Here is a 23,691-nt window from a genome sequence, read left to right as displayed (position 1 = left end):
TTTTAAAAATAAAATTCTACATTGAACAATTTAAAAAAAAAAATTCTTCATAATACTTTTGTTCTTATGTTTGTTCTTTTTCTTTCCCCCTAGAACTCTTTTCCCCTTTTCAGCCTCTTGTGGCAAATCTTAGAATCTAGAGAGTTTCCAAAAAGTCCCTTGAACTGAAGGCTGGTTTGTTCCTATATTTTCCTAAAATTGGCCCTTTAGCTATTAGTATAATGTTGAAGCAATTTTAGATTGTGAAAGGGATGTTTATCTTTGCATTTAACTCCACAAGGTAAATTTTTTTTTCCCAAAGAATATTAACAAATTGTTCTTAATGTTTTCTTTTTATTCATTCTTTTGAAACTATAACTGAAGTGTACTGTTTTTTCGTTTAAAAGTATAGAAATTTATCTATCTAGAGAATAAAATTAATTTAACTCAGATTTACTTTCTCTTTATTTTTTAATTCAAAATAATGTGTGAAAGTAAGTTCCTCCTCTTCCCTCTAACTTTTTTTTAACCTGTGCTATATTTCAAAGAAGCCACTCCAGGACCTTAAGGATATATAGTGAACCTTCAAGGCTAGAATGAGAATGTGGTCCTGACATTACAAGGACATAATAGTTCACATTGAAATAGTATTTTTTGGTCATAAAATAACTTTATATACATTCTTTCTTTTAATTCTCATAAGAACTTTAGGTAGTACAGTATCAGATAGATAAGTAGCTTGGTTATATATTATTATCCCTATTTCACAAATAGATGAACTGAAGCTCAGAGAGTCTTAGTGACTTGCTGAAGATCATGTAGCTTTTCTTTTGACACCATAAACAGTATTTCTTTGTGTTACCATATTTTGTCCTTCTCTAGCTTGAGAGGGCATAAAAGTGTTAACTAGTTCATTATTTCATTTTAAAATGTGGCATATTTTTTGTGGTTCCATAAGGTTATAGTATTAATATTATGATAATTGTATGGTGTTGTGTTGTACTGAAATATTTCCCTATTTTAACAGAGTATTTGAGCACCATGGGCAAGTTCGACTTGGAATGGTATGTTTTAAATTTGCTTTTCTCACTGTTGTAGATATTTTGCCTAAAATATACAGATAGTCCTATAGAATTAGCAACGTGGCCACAGACTTTTTAGGATATATTTTTTAAAAGTATAGTTCTCATATTTCCTGTGTATGGATTACTATGAACAATTACCAGCTTTTTTTGAAATTAAGAATTTATCCTTAAAAATTTTCCATTGTTTATTTTTGCAGATGAGACATCTTTATGTAGTTGTAGATGGATCAAGAACTATGGAAGACCAAGACTTAAAGCCTAATAGACTGACATGTACTTTAAAGGTAAAATATCTGATTTAAACTAATTAAAGGGCAGTTTTAATTGCTTACTATTTTTAATGTAATTTTTATTGTTTTATGTATATATAGTATGGTTACGAATTTATAATTAGCAGTATTGTTAAGTAAAGGTCAACCTGATTGTTTTAGTCTTTTAATTAGCACATTCAGTATTAATATAGAAATGTGTGATCATAATCTGATTCAAAGTAGTTTATTATCTTAAGGAGGCTGGCCTGATATTATTGTTTAATTGTTTGGTTAAATATTGTAATGTAATAGTAATCATTTTAGTAACAAATAGTAAGCATTTGGTAGTTCAAAGATAAAGTTAAATAAGTCTCTTCTGTAATTTCTCCAGAATTCCAAATTAGTAGAGCCTCAATTAATAAAGTTTTATTCATCTAAGGAAATAACCTTTGAAGAAATTCACATACTAGAGGGCTATATTGTGTGTGTAGAAAGAAATCTGAGAAAACTTATCTTTTGGATTCATAATTTTGTTTTAAACGCATAATTATAACTGAAGAAAAGTTGGTGCTACATTCTAAAATGAAGTGAATGTCTTGATGTAATAGCCTGATAATACAGATCATTAAAACGCTTGAGTTTATTTGTTAGGTTCTTATAATGAGAACACATGTAGTGCTTTATGGAGTTACAAAATGCTTTCTTCAAAATAATCCAGGGAGTGAGATAGTTTAAGCATCGTTAGCATCACTTTATAGATGAGGAAATTGAGGTCTGAAGAATGAAATGACTTGCATATGTCATGAAATGACAGAAGTACATGTAATGTTCTTTTCATTAGTATACTGCCTCTAAATATTTAAATAAATGGTTTTAGTATGTATCCTACTTTTAAAAAGTTCATTAGTAAACATTTGTAAAATATCATGCATTTAATCAAACAAATATCTCTTGCATAAAACTTTTGTCATTAAACAATATAATTTTCATTGAAATTATAATTTATCAGTTAACAGTAGACCACACAGAGCCACAGAATAGTAGAGCCTTTCATTTTCATGAGAAAAAATAATAACTTTCTGAAAACAAAGTCACTTTCCAAAGAACTGTTTAGTTTGCAAATTTATTTCACTTCAGCAATCTTTATGTTATGAGTAGTTGGATTTTCTTCCAATAAATTAATTCTTACCTATTTACATTAGAAGATGAGTTATTTTGATTTAGATACTTCTCTGAATTTATAACATGCAGAGTCCAGAGGTGGGGGAGCTCTGGGTGTGAAACATTATATATTATCAGATTCAGTTGATATATCGATTATTTTTCTTCTTCTTTTTCTCCTCTCTTTTTCTTTGTTTCAGAGGTTGGCTTTTTAGGGAGGGATATACATTTTTTATTGATGTCTTTTGTTATATAAGAATTTTTTTGTTTGTTTTGCTGAGGCATTTGGGGTTAAGTGACTTACCCAGGGTCACACAGCTGGGAAGTGTTAAGTGCCTGAGGCCAGATTTGCACTTAGGCCCTCCTGACTTCAGGGCTGGTGCTGTATCCACTGTACACCTAGCTGCAAAGTTCTACAAAACTAATTGACTGTGTCAAGTGAGTCTCACATCATATACAATTGTCCATATCCTTGGTTACCAACCACTGCAGAGAAATTGGAAGACGTGGTTTTTCTTATCTTATTGGGCCAAGCTTCCTTTTCGTAATTTTTCAGCATTTATTTTGATTATTTTTAAAAAATTAGCTAAAAAAAAAATCTTACCGTGTAGCTAGTAGTTATGATTTTTTTTGCACTTAGTTTTGAATATTTTAGTTTTAATCTACTAGAAATCTTAGAAATCATACTACTATGTGTAATTATATGGTAGTAAATAAGATAAAGAATTGGAAAAGTCTGAAGAATATGTAGTAGTATGAGATAATGTACGGTAGAAGAAAAAGTATAGGCATTTGTCAAGTTCTTTATAATATCTTGATGGGTAATATTTGAAATGTTTAATATGAAAATTTTGATTTTTTTATTTTTACAGTTACTAGAATACTTTGTGGAGGAATATTTTGATCAGAATCCTATTAGTCAGGTAGGTACTTCTGTGAAAGAAAGTAAAACAAGATTGCTGTTCATGTAGATAAATGTAATTGGCAAAATGAAATCAATTCAATATTTATCAGTTGTTTTTAGTGTCTTTTTAAAAAAGAATTTAATAAGGTTAAAAAATTTAATTATGATTTAGGTCGTATTTTCCTGGATTAGTAAATGTTCCAAGATTTGCCTTGAGTTGAACAGTACAAGGAAAAAAAAATATGTATGTTAGGAACTAAAGAGTACATAGACTGAAATCTTATAATTGGATTAATTTTGACAAATTATTTTTAAAAAAGTGTTATAAGCAAATGCCAGCTATGAATCATGATTTCTTGGTAATTTATTGCTTGTTTTATTTGAATTCTTTGAAAATTAAAAAAAATTTTAATATGTAAGAATAATAGAAAGTTTTGATTTATTTTTGAGATTGGGATAATCGTAACTAAGAGTAAGAGAGCTGAAAAGCTGACAGAACTCTCAGGTATGTGCTGCTTGTTATACATTTGTATTCATTAATGCTGTTTAGATTAGGTGGTGGGCTTTGAAATATCAGGAGCCATACCTGTTAAACATCATTCTCTTGCATGATACTGTAGAAAGACTATTAGTCTAAAAAGCAAGAGATTGGGATTGTGCTGGTTACATGATTTGAGAAATGAAGATATTTAATTTCTCTAGTCTTCACTGTAATCATCTGGAAAATGAAGAAGTTAGACTATGTGACCTGTAGGATTCTTTCCAGCCTTAAAGATCTTTGGTTCTTTTTTTACTTAATCTTTGTTAAGATTCTATGATCATGTCCTTAATGTACCATCTGAAACTACTTTATAACAAAATATTTAAGTGAATTGAATTCTGCTCTTTGGTCACTCTGATAGTATAATGACTTTAAGTGTATTTTTTCAGGTTTCCTTTTTTTTCTCAATAGTATTTTATTTTTCCAAATACATAGTTTTCAACATTCATTTTTGTAGGACTTTGTCTTCCAAATTTTTCTCTCTTTCATGTTTACTTTATCCCTCCCCAGGCCAGCATACAATCTGATATAGGTTAAATATGTGCAGTCCTTTAAAAAATATTTCTATATTTGTCATGTTGAATAAGAAAAATCAGACCAAGAGGGAAAAAGCCTTGAGAAAGAAAACAAACAACAAAAAAAGGAGAAAACACTATTACCATCCATATAGTTCTCACTAAGGATGTGAATGTCATTTTCCATTCCAGGGATCAATAGAATCATTGGATTGTTGAGAAGAGCACCATTATAGTTGATCATCACATAATCTTGTTACTGTGTACAATGTTTTTGGTTATGCTCACTTCACTCAGCATCAGTTCATTTAAGTTTTTTCAGATATTTCTTTTTCATATTTATTACATATGTGAAAGAATATTTTGAGCTACTACTATTAAACTGCCTAATTTTGAAATTAATTAAATTTTTTTGTTTCTTTTTATAATTTTGGATCAACATCTTTTGTTTTTCCAGTACCTACATATCCCATTGTATAGATTCTCTCCTTGTGTAATAGTGTTTTAAAAATAAAAACAAAGAAATTTAGTAAAACTGCTCAACATTTAATTAAAAGTTTAATGACTATCTACCTTTTAAGTTAAAGAGCCCAAGAAAACATTAGAAGCATTTTATTTAATCATGATCTTTTTTTTAAGATTTCTGTTTATATTAAATTACATTTTAAACTGGCAAAACACAATCAATTCTTGGTTAAAAAAAAAAAAAAAAAAAAAAAGAAAAATACTGATATCTTTGGAAAACAATCTCTATTGGGAACTGAACTTCTGGATGATAAAGTTGACCCTGAATTGAGTATTTATGTAACAAACAGATTATTTAAAACCAGATTGCCTGCTGTTAAACTTTTCTTGAATGTTTGACTGGATGAAATTATGCCTTATGTGCATACTCATTTTGTTGCAGATAAGTGATAAGCTATTTTATTTGGATTAAATCTATCATCCTCTTAAATAGCAAAATTCTCCGACATAGCTGTTGTATATTCTTGACAAAACTTCTGTAGGAACAGGTTGGGATAGTAACTTTTATACCATGCACTGTTTTATAGTGTTTTATAGTGGGATCTATAGTATTTTATAATTGAGGAAACATTAGTTCTAGATCCCATTCTGGTCCCTTCCCTTAACTCTTCCTGTCTTCATTTCTTAATCTATAAAATAAGTGCATAGGACTAGAATCAAAGATTCTTTATCTGGCATCTATTAAGAAAAAATTTTTTTTGCTAACCATATTTCAATATAATTGACTTCATTTGTAATTTTTTATATTTACTTTTAATGCATTTTAAGACAATATTCTGAGAAGATATCCATAGGCTTTACCAGACTGCCAGAAAGGTCCATATTATCTTGGTCTAGATGATTTCTAGATTTTCTTCTGTTGTGACTCTAGGAACTCTGTTATGTTACATTTTTCATTTACATTTTTCTGAGGGTAAAGTGTTGGAAAAGCTAGAAATGATAAAGTAACAAATCAATTTACACAAAAATATTTATTGGATGACTTTAATACAAAACACTATTCTAGTTATTGTGAGAATAGAAAGATAAATCATAAATGTAATAAATTTATAGGACTTGAATACTAAGGAATCATGCCACACATTGAATTAACCTGACCAAATGCAACTTCCTTCATTCTAAGCGTCCTTAGTACCTTCTCAAAGAACTACTAATTACTACTACTCAGCATCAATTTAGGCATCATTTCAACAGCTTAAAAGTGTTAAATATTTGTTAACATGCTTCATAGATATGCAGAGTGATCAGGTATTCAAATAAAATTTCTGTCTAGAACTAGTTTTAGAGTAGAAAAAAAAATGGGATTTTGTTGTACGATTTTACCATATTAGTATATGAACTAATACTGATATTTAGGGAAAAATCTTATTAGAATTTCATTGTGTAATTAATAAATGTATATGTACAATTTATATTTTATTTATATATTTTACATTTTAGGGAATGCGAGGAAGCATATAACCTCTCTCAAGAAAGCAGTAGATATGACATGTCATGGAGAGCCATCTCTCTACAATTCCTTAAGCCTGGCCATGCAGACTCTAAAGTCAGTATTTTGTATGTTTTATTTTTTAACATAAATTTTTATGGGTATAAATTATAAAAATAGTGCTATGTTGGGTCATAGCTGTAATAACATTGTTAATCCAGGGGACCCAGAAGGATATTTATGTTGTATAATACTATTTGGAAGTAATATTAGAAAATATTTTTATTTCCTTCACTTTAGATTTCAGGAGGCAATTATTTTGTTCTCCACAAAATTTTAGAAGTGTATGGACATATTAATTATTTTAATTGTATTCAAAATAAATATATTTAATGTAATGAAAATTTAAAAATAGTTTGTTGACCATGAAAAAATTCAATATAAGAATTGGTGATTTGATTTCACTTTGATTGAATATAGCACAAGAATTTTTCACCTAGTATCTTTGCCTAGAGCTTGTATATACCTGGCTTATCTGACAGCCTCATCTGTCCATAACAGTCCAATCTCCTGTTTATCTGGAAGTAAAAAATATCCTTACGTGGCCAAAGTTTGCTCAAAAACTCATCTCCTGTATCCAGTGCCCAGCATTGTGCTCTGCAGACAGCAAGCAAGTGAGAAGAGTTTGTTGATAGTGAAAAGAACAGCACCTGGATTCAGGAGCTGACCATTACCACCAGCCAAGTGGACATTATCAGCTCATTTAAGTTCTCTGGTCCTGGCATTCATAAATTGGGGATGATAATACCTAAAATATATAGTATTCCAGGTTGTTGTAACAAATAATTTCTGCAAATCATTTTTGAAATTTTAAAGTGCCCCAGACATATCAATTATTATCATTGTTATTCTTAATATAATTGAGTTAGATTTATTTATATAACTTACCTTACTGCAGAGGCGTCACAATATAGCATAGAGAATTAGATCTGGATTTAATCTTGCTTCTGGCATTTAATTTACTAAGTATGTGACCACTCAAGAACCTCCTTCTTATCCATAAAATGAAGATAAGAACAACCTTCATACCTTGGGTTGTTATGAGGAAATTGCTTTGTAAACAAAATTCCTAATAATTGTTATTACATATTGTTTAGAATGTTCTCATTTTACAGACTTTTCTAACAAGTGTGATTATTTAATTTCTCAGTATACAGAAAATTAGAAATTATGTGTTTGAGTAATCTAATAAGTATTGTCATTGACCATATAAAAGAACAGCTAAATTCAAAGTATTAGAAGGAAAATCTATAGGGAGCAAATATTAATTTGGAACCACTTGGTGCTGGGGTAAAACAGCTGAAACCACCTCACTGTTTCCCTATTTTATCACCATATAACAAATACCTCATTCTTTAATGTTCCTGAAATGTTAAATTATCCTTCTCTTTAAGCTAGATGTAAATTATGTAAATAAAATTTCCTAATCCTAATCATTTTGTTTTATTTTTAGACATATGCCAGGGCACACAAGTAGAGAAGTCCTTATCATCTTTGGCAGTCTTACTACCTGTGATCCATCTAACATCTATGATTTAATCAAGGTGACACATATTTGTTTGAAAAGTAGAACAAAATTACAATTTTAAAGATAACCTCATTGTTTTTATGTACTCTATATAATTTTAAAATTTATTTATTTATTTATTTTTATTATAGCTTTTTATTTACAATTTATATGCATGGGTAATTTTACAGCATTGACAATTGCCAAACCTTTTGTTCCAATTTTTCCCCTCCTTCCCCTCATCTCTTCCCCCGATGGTAGCTTGACCAATACATGTTAAGTATGTTAAAGTATAAATTAAATACAATATAAGCATACTTGTCCTAACAGTTATTTTGCTGTACAAAATGAACCGGAATTTGAAATAGTGTACTATTAACCTGTGAAGGAAATCAAAAAATGCCGGCAGGCAAAAATATAGGGATTGGGAATTCTATGTAATGGTTCATAGTCATCTCCCAGAGTTCTTTCGCTGGGTGTAGCTGGTTCAATTTATTACTGCTCTATTGGAGCTGATTTGGTTCATCCCATTTCTGAAGATGGCCAGGTCCATCAGAATTGATCGTCATTGTTGAAGTATATAATGATCTCCTGGTCCTGCTCATTTCACTCAGCATACTCTATATATTTTAACATACCTGTTAAAGTGATCAGTTGTCTGTACCACTCCTTCTTTCTTGTTTCTTATGAAGAGTTTAAAGGCAGCTAAAATTAGAGTGTCTGTTATCGGCTTGTCTGCAGAAGTTCGAGTTTGCACTGTACTTGCCCGTGAAACTGGTGGTAAGTATATAGAATACTCAATATGTCTTCCCATTTAAGAAGTATAAATCTTAAAGTACATCAAGTTATTCAGTCCTTTCTAGCTTTTTAACTTGATAACAGTGTATATTTTATAGCCCAAAATATTGGCAGCCATCTTATTTTTACCTTTGTTTTTAAAAGAGAATATCATCTGTTTACAAAACCAAGAAACTTTTATAAGGAATTAGCATTTTTCAGAGTGACTGAAATATATATGAAAGGAAAAATTTCTATGTTCTTGAAAAAGATTCCATATAAGTTTGCTCTTTCTAAATTATAATTATATTCTTACTATGACTAGCTGATGTCATCTAGGGAAAGTTATCCCCCTGAGGCAGTTAGTGTTAAGTGACTTGCCCAGGTACACACAACCAGGAAATTTTAATTGTCTGAGGCCAGAATTGAATGTGTGTCCTCCTGACTTCAGGTCTGATGCTCTATCCACTGTTCTACCTAATAAAGCTTTTTAAAATAATAGTTTATTTTACCTTAAAGCTTTTTAATTCAAATCTTATATTTTATATTTTTGTAGCTAAAATGACTAATGAAATTTTATAGAAACTGGGTTTTAATTACATGGGTAAAAGCTAAATTTTTTATATTTCTTCCCAATTTTTAGGAACATACCATGTTATTTTAGATGAAAGTCATTATAAAGAACTCCTAACACATCATGTTAGTCCTCCACCTGCCAGTTCAAGTTCTGAATGCTCTCTTATTCGTATGGGTAAGTTTTATCTGTTTATTTTTATTTGTAAAAATAAATTTTGATTGCTATCTTTATATTGCCAAAAATTCTGTTTCCCTATCCTTTCTCGCAGAACTATCTCATGTAGCAAATAAATATTTTTAAAGAAAAATAAAAGAAGAGGGAAAAAATAATAACCAATAAATACATAAAAAAATTTGGAAGCGTGTTCATTATTCCAAATGAATAGACCCCTCACTTCTGTAAAGAAGGGGAGTGATGATATCTTCTTATATCTCTTCTTTGAGGCCATACTTTTTCTTTGTAATTTTAGATTGTTTTATGGTGGTTGGTGTTTTCATTTACATTATTAGAATTATTGTGCATGTTGATTTCTTGACTCTGCTTACTTTGCTCTCTTGTTCATGAGTCTCTCTTTGCTACTCTATATCATCTTTTATAGCACAATAATTAATTCCATTGCATTAATATATCACAATTTGTTTAGCCATTCCCAAGTTGATGGATATGTACTTGTTTCCAATTTTTTCCTACTACAAAAAATATAAATGTTTCATGTATATGAGGATTTGGTACTTCCTTGGTATGTATCCCTATTAGTGGAATTTTTAGATCAGATCTTTATGTTAAAATCTTTAGATCAGAGTATAGATGTTTTATTTACTTTGCATAATTTCAAGTTGATTTCCAAAACATTAACACTGATTCCTAGTTCCACCAGCAATGTATTAGTGTACTAATGTGCCCACAATCCCTCTAATATTAACGATTCAAAATGAGTAATTTTTAAAACATCAGTTTTAGTTTTTGTTTTAACAAAAGAATCAGTTTTAACTTTTAAACTTTTTCTTTTATTGATTTATTTTATTTTTGTATCCTCTTCCAAAATTGGTTCTCTATCTTTTCCCTTAGGGAGTGATCCCCCCAACAAATTTTAAAAGAATTTTTAAAAAGTAGTTCAGCTGGTCTCCTTATTATGGCAGTTAGAAGGAATATATATAGACAGCACCAGTGTGAGTTGAACATGAAGGGACAATATCTTTTTTTTTTAATGATGAAATTAAGGGTGAGTGAGAAAAGAAAGGGAAAAGGAGTAATGGTGCAAATTACCTGCCATTAAAAAAGAAGCAAGAAAAAGCTTTTACAGTAGAGGGGAAGAGGGGGAGTAAAGGGTGAGTTACTGAACTTTACTCTCATCAGAATTGGCTCAAACAGGAGCCAATCAAATAGGGGCTATCTGTACTGAGAGAGGACTGTGGGAACTGAGTGTTTTCACTCTTTTTGTTGTTTACTTGTATTTTGTCTTCTTTCTCATTTTTTCCTTTTTGATCTGATTTTTCTTGTGCAGCATGATAATTGTAGAATATGTATAGAAGATTTGCACATATTTAATATATATTGGATTACTTGCCATCTAGGGTAGAAGAGAGGGGGAAAAAATTTATAAGGGTGAATATTCAAAATTATCTATACATGTGTTTTGAAAATAAAAAACCTTAATAATAATAATAATAATAGTGGTAGTAGTAATAGTAATAATAAAAATAAAATAGAAATCTATCTCACCTTTCAGGAAAATAGGAGGGGAAATGGGATATGGGAAAGGAGGCGAGGAGATAAAAGAAAGAGCATATTGAGGGAGGGAGTGGCCAGTAGCAAAACACTTTTGAGGAAGAATGGGGTGAAAGGAGAGAGAGAGAATAAATGGGGGGAAAATACAATTGGCAATAGTAATTGAAAAAATTTTTTGAAAAAGTTAAGCAAAGCACTAAGGAAAATATATGAGCTAAGTTTGACAGTATTTGCAATATCTCTCACTTATAATTGCATTGAAAGGAAGCAAATTTCACATTCTCAACTCTTTCAGGGTCAGGTTTAATTATAAATATAATGTTCAGTTTCATGTATTTGTTTTTTCCTTTTACATTATTATAGTTGTGTATATTATCTGTTTCTGATGCACAGTAATATTTGATTGCATGCATTATTCATAGAATATTCACTTTTGACGTCTTTCCTAATGTGTTCCTGGCCAAATTAATAATTTAGTTCTTGAGTTTCATAAAGTCATATCTCTCAAGTAATTAATTCTTATGAACCAACCATTCTGGAGAACAATTTGATACTATGCCCCCAAAGAGCTATCAAACTGTATAACCTTTGATCTGACAGTGTCTCTACTGAGTATCCCAAAGAGATCATAAAAGAGAGGTAAGGACTCATATGTGCAAAAATGTTTGTAGCACCTTTTGGTAATAATGAGAAACTGGAAAGTAAGTGGATGCCCATCAGTTGGGGAATGGTATTTGATACTGTTCTGTAAGAAATGATGAGCAGGCTGATTTCAGAAAAGCTTGGAAAGACTTACATGAACTGCTGTTGAGTGAAGTGAGCCGAACCAAGAGAATATTGTACACAGCAACAAGAAGATGTAATGATCAACTGTGAAGGATTTGGCTCTTTTCAACAGTGAGGTGATTCAAGGCAATTCTGATAGGCTTGAGATGGAAAGTGGCATCTGTATTCAGAGATCTATGGAGATTGGATGTGTATTTGAAGCATAGTGTTTTCATCTTTTTTGTTGTTGTTTGCCTGTTTTTTGTTTTTTTCTCATGTTTTTTCCTTTTTGGTCTGATTTTTCTTGTACAATATGGCAAATATGGAAAAATGTTTAAAAGTTTTGCACACATAAGTAATTCTTAAATTTAAATTTCCTGATTTTCAATCTTATTTGCTAACATTTCATCAAGAGCTTTAGTATTTTTTTTTCCTTTATTTAAAGAATGTTAAGCATGAAAATATATTATTTTTAAGTACAAATTACAACTGAAATTTTAATTTCTTGTACTATATATGAGGTTTAAAGTTTACTTTATAGAAGCTAGTGAAATATAATAAAAGGGAATTTTGATAGAATTGTCTCATTTTGGGGGACAGCTAGGTGGCGCAGTGGATAAAACACCAGCCCTGAAATCAGAAGGACCTGAATTCAAATGTGGTCTCAGACCCTGGGCAAGTCACTTAACTCTAATTGCCTTGGGGAGGGGGGGGGAGAATTTTCTCATTTCTGAGAATAACTTATAGATAAGTTATAATCACTTTTGATTCATTATCATTTCCATTCAACTAAAATGAAACTAACTTGTCCATTTATTCTCTGAATTCCTGATTGTCTAATTAGACAAAGTATATAATTCTCTTTTTTTGTATTAATTTTTTTTCCCTCAGGCATTTGGGGTTAAGTGACTTGCCCAGGGTCACACAGCTAGGAAGTGTTAAGTGTCTAAGATTATATTTGAACTCAGGTCCTCCTGACTTCAGGGCTGGTGCTCTATCCACTACGTCATTTAGCTGCTCCTGTATTAATATTTTTAGTTGAAGTTTTGAGTTCCAAATTCTGTTACTGTCCCTGTCCTTGTCCCCTCTCCCTGGGATGGTAAGCAGTCAGATATAGGTTATAAATGGGCAATTATGAAAAATATTTCCTAGTAATCATTTTGTTCAAGAAGACTTAAGCAAAAGAATATGAAAGAAAAGTGAAAAAAGAAAAAGATGAAAACAAGCATGTTTCACTCTTTATTCAAATAGTTTTCTCTGGAGATACCATTTTTTATTGTAAGTGTTTGGGATTGTTTTGGATCATTGCATTGCTGACAGCTAAGGCTTTCACAGTTCCTCATTAAACAAAATTGCTGTTTCTGTGTAAAATGTACATGTATTGGGTCTGTTTACTGCACTTTGCATCAGTTTATGTAAATCCAAATTTTCTGAAATTATCTTGCTTGTCATTACTTATAACACAATAATATTCTATTACAATCACTTGCCACAGCTTGTTTAGCCATTTCCTAATTAATGCGTAAACTTTTGATTTCCAATTCTTACCTACTACATAAAAGATACTCTAAATATTTTCTTACAAATATAGGTCCTTTTCCCTTTTTTGTGGATATCTTTGTGATATAGATCTAGCAATGATATTGCTGAATCAAAGGATATGCATGGTTTTACATTTCTTTGAATAATTTCAAAATGTTTTCCAGAATGGTTGGATTAGCTCATGGCTCTACCAGTAGTACATTAGTGTTTCACAACTAGATAATTCAAAGAAAAGTAAACAATTTTTGTTTGAATTATGTCAGTAAAGTCATCTTGATTTATATGACTCATAGATTGTCTTTGGATGTGTGGATGTCCCCTCTATCCTTAGAGAATACATATGATAGAATTTATATTGCAGTTTCTATTAACTATTAGTTGTCTACTCTCAGCTGGATTCTGACATACACACTACCCACTTCCATCTCCATATTTTCCAGAGATGTTCCAGAGTCCACTTCCATTTTGACTGTTGAGCCCACTGTCTTCTTGGTCAGGGGACCATCTACTGAGTCTTTGCTTCTTAAATTCATTGGAACCTTTCCATTTTTGGTTGCTCTTTAAGTCAGACCTGAAGTACCTCTTGACTTTTTTATTTGCCTGAAAAGAACCCTTTTTCCCTATGATCTCATTTGTTTAGAGTGAAAACTCCTTGAGAGTAAAAACTTTGTTTTTACTCTCACTTTGTCTCACTTTGTTTCTGTTTGTATTCTCAGAACTTGGCATAATGCTTCACACATAATATGTGCTTAATAAATATCTTTTTGTTCCATTCCATTCATTTTCATCATTGGGCAACTATGTGCCTACTTTCCTACCTCCATTGGTATTCAGGGAGTTAGGATTCCCCTGTTTGTGGATAGAATCTCTATCACCCCACTTTTTTGTCTTAAATTTTTATTTGCAACTTTGTAATTGGAATTGTAGACCTATTTCTCATATTTAGTTATCTAAGAGATGATGATGATGATGGGATTGAAATGATAGAGAAATGATGTTTGCTAAAATTGTTTTTGTAATGCAGTATGAAAAAATTCAGACACTAAATAATAGAATTGTCACTTGATTCAGAAAAAGAAATAATACTTTTTCTCTTTTAAAGGTTTTCCTCAGCACACTATTGCCTCTTTGTCTGATCAGGATGCTAAACCTTCTTTTAGCATGGCGTAAGTAAAGATTTCAAAATTTTGTCATTGACAGAAATATCCATTACTTAATCCTTAATACATTATTTAATGTATTACAAACAAAAAGAAATGAAGTTTAAGGAAATGATTTTAATTTAAAATATTTTCTTGGCCAGATTGTTACTACTTAGCTGTTATTGGAATTGATGTGGATAAATCCCATGTTAAGGATGGCAGCAATTTTTGAATATCTTATATCAAAATAAATCATCAATTAGACAGTGGCCAAAAAAAACTTATAATACATCACTATAATGGGATATTATCCTGTTATAAGACATGATGAATATGATGACTACAGAGGATCCTGGGAAGATATAATCAGAATCAGGGGAAGAATGACTAAAACAACATGAATGGAACAGTAATAACAAAGAACAGTCAAAACTGAATTAAGTGAAACTATGGTGGCCAAATTTGAACTCCAAGAACTTCATGAGAAGTTATTTCCTCCCTCTTTGTTGCAGAGGTGAGAGATTGTGAGTGTGGAATACTACATAAGATGTCAGAGTTTTTTGATGTATTGATTAGTTTCACTGAACTTTTCATCCCTCTTTTTTATTCATTATTATTCAGAATAGTTCTCTGGTAGATGTTAGGGTAAAAATAAATTGGGGAATGTAGGAGATATGGAAATAATCTATCAATAAAATTTTATTTAAAAAAATCACTGACATGTTCATATCCATTTATTTCATGATTATTCAAAAATTTCTTCATTACACTCAAAAAAGTGATCATTCAAACTTTTTCCCCTAAAGCCATTTGGATAGCAGTACTGAGCCAGGCCTTACATTAGGAGGGTACTTCTGTCCACAGTGTCGGGCAAAGTACTCCGAACTTCCAGTTGAATGCAAAATCTGTGGTAAGTCACTATTACTCATAATTTCACTTTATTTACTTTTAGGTGATCTGAGTGATTGCCTCTATTTACTATTTAGATGACCTTGGACAAGTAAGCTTTTTGGGCCTTTGGGCCTTGAATCTGGACTAGATAAACTTGAAGGCCGTTCTGTGATTTTGGTTTAAGTGAATCTAAAAATCCAGTCTTTCCTCTATCTTTTGAGTTTACTCTTGTATAATCCTTTCTACGCCACATGTATAATAATCACTTAGTTCCTCACATCTGCTATTCTATGTAGAATCAAGCATTCCCTTGTGGATCGTTTCAGGGAAGAACTTCTTGCTTTAAAGATTTGCATAGATGATTTTGTACATTGATTATTAAGTTAGATTTTTAAAAATATTCAAATAAAGCTACTAGACACAAGGGGTAACCCTACTGGAGCCCAGGTGTAAATTAGGTTTTGAAATGAGTGCCTTTCCTTTCTACCTAAGGAAGTGATAATTCTGGCAGATGGTCAAATAAAAGAGTCTGTAATTAAAAATAAAAGTCTTCAGTTTTTTTATATATAGAACAGGAAATTTATATAAAACAGCAAGTTTTTGGCTATTGCATATTAATTTTGTATATAGATGAATGATTTTGTTATGATATATGGCTGAAAATTTAAATAATGAAGCATGAAATTTATGTTCCTGGGAACTGATAAGGAAGATATTAGTTGAGATTTATCAATTTGTTTTTTGGTAATTGTCCTTTATTTTCAGCAATTAATTGTTGTTTGGAATGTTAGGTTTAACGTTGGTATCTGCTCCCCATCTGGCACGGTCTTATCATCATCTGTTTCCCTTGGAGGCTTTTCAAGAAGTTTCTTTGGAAGAATATAATGGAGAGAGGTAAAGTTGGTTTATAGCTATAATATACTTCAAGTTATAATAATCTAGAAATATTTGGTTTGATGGTTAATTCCTAAATATAACAAGATAACAAGGTTTTTCAGCTTTGGTAGGATTGCTATGTCTTGGTCTGCTAAAGGCGAATATTATTTAAATTCTTGTGAATGAAAAATAATATGTTGCATGGGAAGCAAGTGCAGCCCAGTGGAAAGAGGGCTATATTTGGATCAAAAGGTTGTGAATTCAAGTCCTGATTGACTTTTGGTACATATTATTTAACCTCTTTGGCCTTCGTTTTCCTCATCTTTGAAGAGAGGAGTTTTTTGTTTGTTTGTTTGGTTGGTTGGTTTTTTAGTTTAGTTTGGTTTTTTCCTTTTTTGGGAGAAGCAGTTGGGGGTAAGTGATTTACCCAGGGTCACACAGCTAGTAATATCTGAGATTAAATTTGAACCCAGGTCCTCCTGACTCCAGGCCTGGTGCTCTGTTCACTGCTCCATCTAGCTGCCATAAGAGATTTTAAAAAAAAACACTATTTTATTTTTCCAGAAACATACTAATATAGTTTTCAACACTCACTTTTGCAAAACTTTGTGTTCTAAATTTTTCTCCTTCCCTCTCCTCTTCCTCCCTCTCTAAGACAGCAAGCAATTGGATATAGATTATACATGTACAATTCTTATAAATGTATTTCCACGTTTATCATGCTGTACAAGAAAAATAATATCAAAAGTGTAAAAACTATTACAAAGGGAAAAAAAAACAACCAAACAACTACAACAAAAAAAAGGTGAAAGTACTATGCTTTGATCCACATTCAATCTCCATAGTCTGCTCTCTGGATGTGGATAGCACTTTACATCCCAAGCCTAATGGAAATGCTTGAATCACCTTATTGTTGAAAAGAGGCAAGTCCATCATAGTTGGTCTTCACATAATGTTGTTATTACTGTGTACAATGATCTCCTGATTCTACTCACTTCATTTAGTCTCTCCAGAACTCTCTAAAATCATCCTCCTGATCATTTCGTATAGAACAATAATATTCTATAACATTCATATACCATAAGTTATTGAGCCATTTCCCAACTGATGGGCATCCACTCAGTTTCCAGTTCTTTGCCACTACAAAAAAGGCTGCCACAAACATTTTAGCATACATGGGTCCTTTTCCCTCTTTTTATGATCTCTTTGGGATATAGAGACCCAGTAGAGACTGCTAGATTAAAGAGTATGCACAGTAAAAAGAGAGTTTAGAATCACATTTTCTCAGGAGCCTTTTCATGTCTTTTGTGTGGTAAAATGATTACTTATCTGGGAGTAGGAAATCTTTTTATGAGTTCTGTCACTGGAGAATGTGTGTGTGTGTGTGTTTCTCAACCTCTCTCCTTCCCTCTGCTGCCTTTTCTCCCTCTTTCTCTGTCTCTCTCTCCCTCTCTCATTCTCTCTTTCTCTCTCTCTCTTTCACATTTCCTTTATACTAACCAGGTTGCATGGGATGGGGGTATGCGCCATAAAATGCTAAGTAAATATATCTTATTCTTGTTGGAATACTCCTGTAATACAATGAAGCTCAAAAATTCAAATATAGCAATCACCAAGGTTGGCGTTTTAGAACATATATCAGAGTCATGACAATGTAGCTATTTTGTCTTTCCACACTGTTTTATGACCTTGTGGTTTACAAATACAATCATTTTGACTAATTATGGGGAATGTCAATCTGAATTTGAGAGTATTTTAAGAAACTTATTTTTTTTATTATTATTTTCATTATTTTCAGAAGTCTTAGTATTGAACATAAAGTACCCAAGTCCTCATTAATAGAGGTTCTGCTTTAAAGAACTGAGATTTCACTTAATTAAATATTTGTTAAGTACTCACCGTGTACAGAATACTGTGCTAGGTTCTGAGAAAATGCGAAGTTTAGATAATAATGATGTGTAGATAGTACAGGAAAGTCTTGGCCTAATAAGAATCAAGTTGTTTTAATTCTTCTGAATCCAGGCCCAGATGTGGTAGGTTTCCCTACTTTCTGTGTGCTGCTTATAGTGCATGTCAGTGGGAAAAGAGCTGATGCCTTCCTTCACATGATTTTCAGCATTACCTGCTTTTCTTCCTGTCTTTATACAGCTACTGCTGTGTCTCTGTACTCATGATAACATTCTTGATCATGGAGATTTTTTTGATTGAATCAATCATTAAATTTCAGAATGAGATATAAGCCCAGCTGCTTAGCATTCTCCCTTTACAACTGGGCCCCAATGTACCTTTCTAGCCTTAATTATACTCTACATGCACTCTGTGGCCAACTCAAAAAGTCTTCTCTCTCTACCTCACCCTTCCTATTCCCTTTTTCTGTGTCTTTATATTATTACGTCTGCCTGGAACACACTCCTTCTTAGGGTCATCTATTTGGAACCTTGGTTACCTTCAAGGCCCAGCTTGCTTGGCAGGTCCATGTGTCCATGCTTCCCCCATGGAAAGCATATTCTTTCCTTTTATGGTTCTCCTGTACCTCTTTGTGTGATTTGTGTATATTTCTTTTGATTCCTCTGCTGAAATGTGAACTTCTTAGGAGTGGAAACAATTTCTCTTCTGTCTTAGTACTTCTAGGTCCTAGCACAGTACCTCGCATTTAGTAGTTGCTAAATAGTGCTGGCTCGATTGAGAGAATCATTAGAGATTACTGGGTGCTTCAGTGGATAGCTTTGGACTTGGAATCATAGACTAGGGTTCAAATCTCACGACAGACATTTTATAGCTAGTGTGTAAATCATGCATTTTCTATCTGTTTCCTCATCTGAAAAATGGGGGATAAATGATATATTTGTGATATTTTGCAAATCTTAAAGAATATAAATGCCCTTATTTAAAATATAGTATATTTTAAATATATAAATATAAATAAATAATAAATATAAAAAATAAATAAACATAAAAATAAAATAAAAAAATATTATTTTATTGACTCTCACTAATGATGTCATTTATGTCTTTGTTCTAAAAGCTAAATGTGACAAAATCTGTTTGAGAATCCCAATATATTATAATCTTCTGGTTTTTTCTGGCACTACTTACAGTGCTTAGAATTTTGTCCTAATAGAATTGAGCATAAAATGTCTTTTTAAAGATAATTATATTTTTTAAAAGTAATTAAGAATATTTCTTTTTTTTCCTCCCCAGATTTTGTCAGGGATGCCTAGGGGAATTAAAAGATCAACATGTAAGTTCACTGGTTTCTAATTACCAAAATGTTTGGAGGGGGGGTGGGGAGGGAGACAGATGGGGAGGGGGGAGACAGACAGACAAGACACACCCACACACCCACCCACACACTCATCCACCCATTCTCAGTTTTAAAGTGAAAATGTGATCAGCTGAAACAGTCCTCTTTTGAATTCGGTAGCTAGTACCCAGGTGCGAAATACTGAATGACTTGTAAATAAGGAGGAAATGAAAATTATTGTAAAGCACTTTCTAGATGAGCCTATTACATTCAATATTGGTCCCATTCATAAAACACTCTCTATCACTAAATGTTAGTTTTACAACAAAATTGATTTGAAAGTATAAGGATTTTTTAAAATTGTTTTTAAAATCAGCCTTACTTTGTTACCATTTTAGTAATGGTTTAGTATCATTTACCATTTTATTTTGTTACCATTAAGTAACATTTTTGAAAAATTTTTTTAAAAGGGGGCAGCTAGATGGTGCAGTGGATAGAGTACTGGCCTTGGAGTCAGAAGAACCTTTGTATGAGTTCAAATCTGGCCTCATACATTTCCTAGCTGTGTGACTTTGGACAAGTCACTTAACCCCAAACGCCTTACTGGGAAAAAAAACAAAAATAAAAAACCAGGGGGGAAAATCATCTAAAAATATTTTCCTGACAGAGTCCTATTGATTTTGTTTAGTTTCATCACTGTTAACAAAACAAAATTTAACTCGATGTTATAAAATGAATGGGGAAAGTGGGGGAAGAATTAATAAGTAAAAAGAATAAAATAACTAAGGCTAGAGGGACTGGTAGCTAGCTATGTCTCTCTTAAATTCTTGTGTTAAACTTAACATTTGACAATTAATTTTAACTTGTTTTCCTTTGTCCCTCTTTCTACTCTATTGCAGGTTTATATTTGCACTGTGTGCCAAAATGTATTCTGTGTGGACTGTGACTTGTTTATTCATGATTCTCTGCATTGTTGCCCTGGTTGTATTCATAAGAATCCAGCTCCTACTGGTGTGTGACAGCATCTTTTCCTACATCTTCTATTTCTATATAAAAAAAAAGAAAAATACAACCTATTATGGGGTGACTTGAGAAATAGCTCTCTGATGGAATGTAGTAAAACATGAAGAATAATTTGAAATAAATAGGTTTTTTCCAAGAAAATGTTTTGTTTCAAAAACTTTAATATTTTTAATAATTTTTTTCTTGTTATGTAATTTCTGTGTATCTCTTTTGTTCCATTTAAATTAATTTCATTTTTTTGTTTTTTGTGAGTCACAGAAGACCTTGTTGTAAGTGGGGGAAAAAAATTAGATTTGTCATCACAGGACCTGTGTTCAGATATTAACTGCATTCCTAACTAGCCTATAGGATATTGGACAAGTCACTTCTCCATTATGGGCCTCAGTTTTCTTGTAAAATGAGAGGGATAAATTAAATTATCTCTAATCCTTTCAGCTCTAAATTTTGTGATCCTCTATACCCATATATTAAATTTATTAATTTCTGAATAAGATGCAGGTTATGGTTTTAATGTTAATAATTAAAATGTACGATTGTATCTTTGTAGTGTGTCTCACTGGGTTTCTTTTTACATAAGAACCTGATTCTTTGGACATTAAATTGAAAATTAGCTAATAAATTTGCAAAATGAAATTTAATGTGCTAACCTCTTAACTTATAAATCTCTGTCCAGTTTTTAATTTTTTAAATTCATTTGGAATATTTTACCCTCTTTGAGGCTGATGTTCATCACTCAAATGAGACAGTGGTGGATCTTCTGTCACCTTTTACTTGTGAGAGATCCAGGGAAGAAAGTGGTACAGTTCCATACATGTGTAAAACTGTTCCTGAAATACACTTTCTAGGCCCTGTTGACTACACTTGGCAGTGGGATGAGAACATCAATATCTTGTACAAAGTTTGCCATTTCCATTCTGAATCATACTTTCTAAAGTTGCGCTTACCTTGTGACAATAAACTTTGCTTCTCTTTATCATATATCGCACTGCAAAATTGTGCAAAACTTGACCTTATGATTAATGTCCCTAGTAGAAACATGGCCTTCATGTTTCATATGCAAGAACTGGACTTGCAAATTTTAATCTATTTGTGGTGACACAGGAATCTACCAGTGTTTGTTTTCAGCTTAGAAGGATGTCTCCTCTGTCTTGTAGATTGGTGGAGGAATTTCTTCTGGGCCTTGTGTTAAAAACCAGAAACTTGGATAGGCAGGTAATATAGAACTCAAGGCTTAAGAGTTAGGAAGGCCTGAGTTTGATATGTGACCCTGGGCAATTCACTTGATCTGTTTTCCTCATTTTTCTTATCTGCAAAATGGTTTAATGCATCTATTTCCCAGGATTGTGAGGATAAAATGATATGTTGTGAAGTGCTTAGCCCGGTATCTGCCATAAGCACTGTATTAGCTGTTAAAGACAGATATGCTCTTTGCAAATGACAGTGTGAGGAGAAATAGCTAATATGCTGGATAAAGGTTAAGATCATGTTAGAAAATTGGGTTCTAATAAGTTGGGAAAGGCCTAGATTGCTGGGTTTTTTCTCTAATGGACCACAAACTCAACAGTGTGATGTATGTGGTAGCTAAGAATGCCCAAGGTTTTGTGTTACATGGAGTCTTCCAGGAACAAGGAGGTGATGGGATCATCCTGTGCTCTGGTCAGATCGCACCTGGACTATTGGTTTCATATCTGGATAACACATTGTTTCCAAAGATTGATCAGCTGAGAGAATGCCAGAGGAAGGAAGCAGAAGAAAGAGGAAAACCAACATGGTTAAGGCCTTAAGTTGGTGCCATATCCCTTATCAGAAAAGAATCTGGAGTGTTTGGCTAGGAAAGCAAAGACTTACAGGTAGATACAATGTTTCTTAGCTATATGAAAGACTGGGGGAGGAAACACTGGTTGGAAGTTTTTTTACTTTTGGTAATGCTTTGCATTTTTATTTTAATCATTGATGCTCAATTAACCTTAGTCTAAGGACAAACGTTTCAAGGAGGCAAAATTTAGGGTTTGATATAAGGAGCAGATTGCTAAAAGCAGCTACTTCTAGGCAGAAGAGGTTACCTTGGGAATAAACTGGTTTTCTATTGCTGAGGGACCTGCTCCAGCAAAGCCTGGATAACCACATCAGGGTATTCTTTTATGGGTAAAGCTCAGACTAGATGACTGCTTAGGTCCCTTGTGGTATTGTGATTCTCTGACCTTTGTGTTTCACATGTCGATGGCATCTAATAAATCACTACATCCTGTTGAACATCACTTCCCCCTCTTGCCTCCATCTCTTGAGCTTTAAGAACCTAAATTGTGTCTGCCTCCAGTAGCTTTCCTTTCCAGTTATACACACTGCTGCCAGTAATTCCTCATTAGCACAGGTTCGTTAATGCCATTCACTTTGATACCCAGAGAATTATGTAAAGGCAAAAAAAAAAAAAAAAAAAGCTCTTTTCTTGTTTCCAACATGTAGTGTAGCACGAAGCCACTAGAACTGCCTTATTTGCCTCATATGCAAATTTTATTTTATTTTTATTTATTTATTTATATTTAGTAGCCTTTTATTTACAGGATATATGCATGGGTAACTTTACAGCATTAACAATTGCCAAATCTCTTGTTCCAATTTTTCACCTCTTACCCTCCACCCCCTCCCCCAGATGGCAGGAAGACCAGTAGATGTTAAATATATTAAAATATAAGTTAGATACACAATAAGTATACATGACCAAACTGTTATTTTGCTGTACAAAAAGAATCAGACTCTGAAATATTGTACAATTAGCTTGTGAAGGAAATCAAAAATGCAGGTGGGCATAAATATGGGGACTGGGAATTCAATGTAATGGTTCTTAGTCATCTCCCAGAGTTCTTTCTCTGGGCGTAGCTGGTTCAGTTCATTACTGCTCCATTGGAAATGATTTGGCTGATCTTGTTGCTGAGGATGACCAGGTCCATCAGAACTGGTCATCATATAGTATTGTTGTTGAAGTATATAATGATCTCCTGGTCCTGCTCATTTCACTCAGCATCAGTTCGTGTAAGTCTCTCCAGGCCTTTCTGAAATCATCCTGTTGGTCATTTCTTACAGAACAATAATATTCCATAATATTCATATACCACAATTTATTCAGCCATTCTCCAACTGATGGGCATCCACTCAGTTTCCAGTTTCTAGC

At 32.3% G+C, this 23,691-nt stretch overlaps 1 protein-coding gene across 3 annotated transcripts in view; it reads left to right on the top strand.

Annotated features, from left to right (window-relative positions):
• Window positions 1-20,545, top strand: part of GTF2H2 (general transcription factor IIH subunit 2) — a 37,197-nt gene extending 16,652 nt beyond the window's left edge. For all 3 annotated transcript variants that reach the window (XM_031966831.1, XM_031966835.1, XM_003762924.4), the window contains exons 4-16: window positions 1,007-1,043; window positions 1,262-1,348; window positions 3,349-3,399; window positions 3,831-3,885; window positions 6,402-6,507; window positions 7,904-7,994; window positions 8,650-8,737; window positions 9,378-9,485; window positions 14,449-14,512; window positions 15,295-15,398; window positions 16,171-16,273; window positions 19,457-19,496; window positions 20,399-20,545. In XM_031966831.1, the coding sequence (XP_031822691.1) occupies window positions 1,007-1,043; window positions 1,262-1,348; window positions 3,349-3,399; window positions 3,831-3,885; window positions 6,402-6,507; window positions 7,904-7,994; window positions 8,650-8,737; window positions 9,378-9,485; window positions 14,449-14,512; window positions 15,295-15,398; window positions 16,171-16,273; window positions 19,457-19,496; window positions 20,399-20,518 (1,054 nt within the window). In that variant the 3' untranslated portion in view covers window positions 20,519-20,545. The remainder of the gene's footprint in view (window positions 1-1,006; window positions 1,044-1,261; window positions 1,349-3,348; window positions 3,400-3,830; window positions 3,886-6,401; window positions 6,508-7,903; window positions 7,995-8,649; window positions 8,738-9,377; window positions 9,486-14,448; window positions 14,513-15,294; window positions 15,399-16,170; window positions 16,274-19,456; window positions 19,497-20,398) is intronic.
• The last annotated feature ends 3,146 nt before the right edge of the window (window positions 20,546-23,691 follow it).

Source organism: Sarcophilus harrisii, chromosome 1 (assembly GCF_902635505.1).
Source record: "Sarcophilus harrisii chromosome 1, mSarHar1.11, whole genome shotgun sequence".
Classification (NCBI taxonomy): domain Eukaryota; kingdom Metazoa; phylum Chordata; class Mammalia; order Dasyuromorphia; family Dasyuridae; genus Sarcophilus; species Sarcophilus harrisii.
This window is presented reverse-complemented; position numbering and strand designations above follow the sequence as displayed.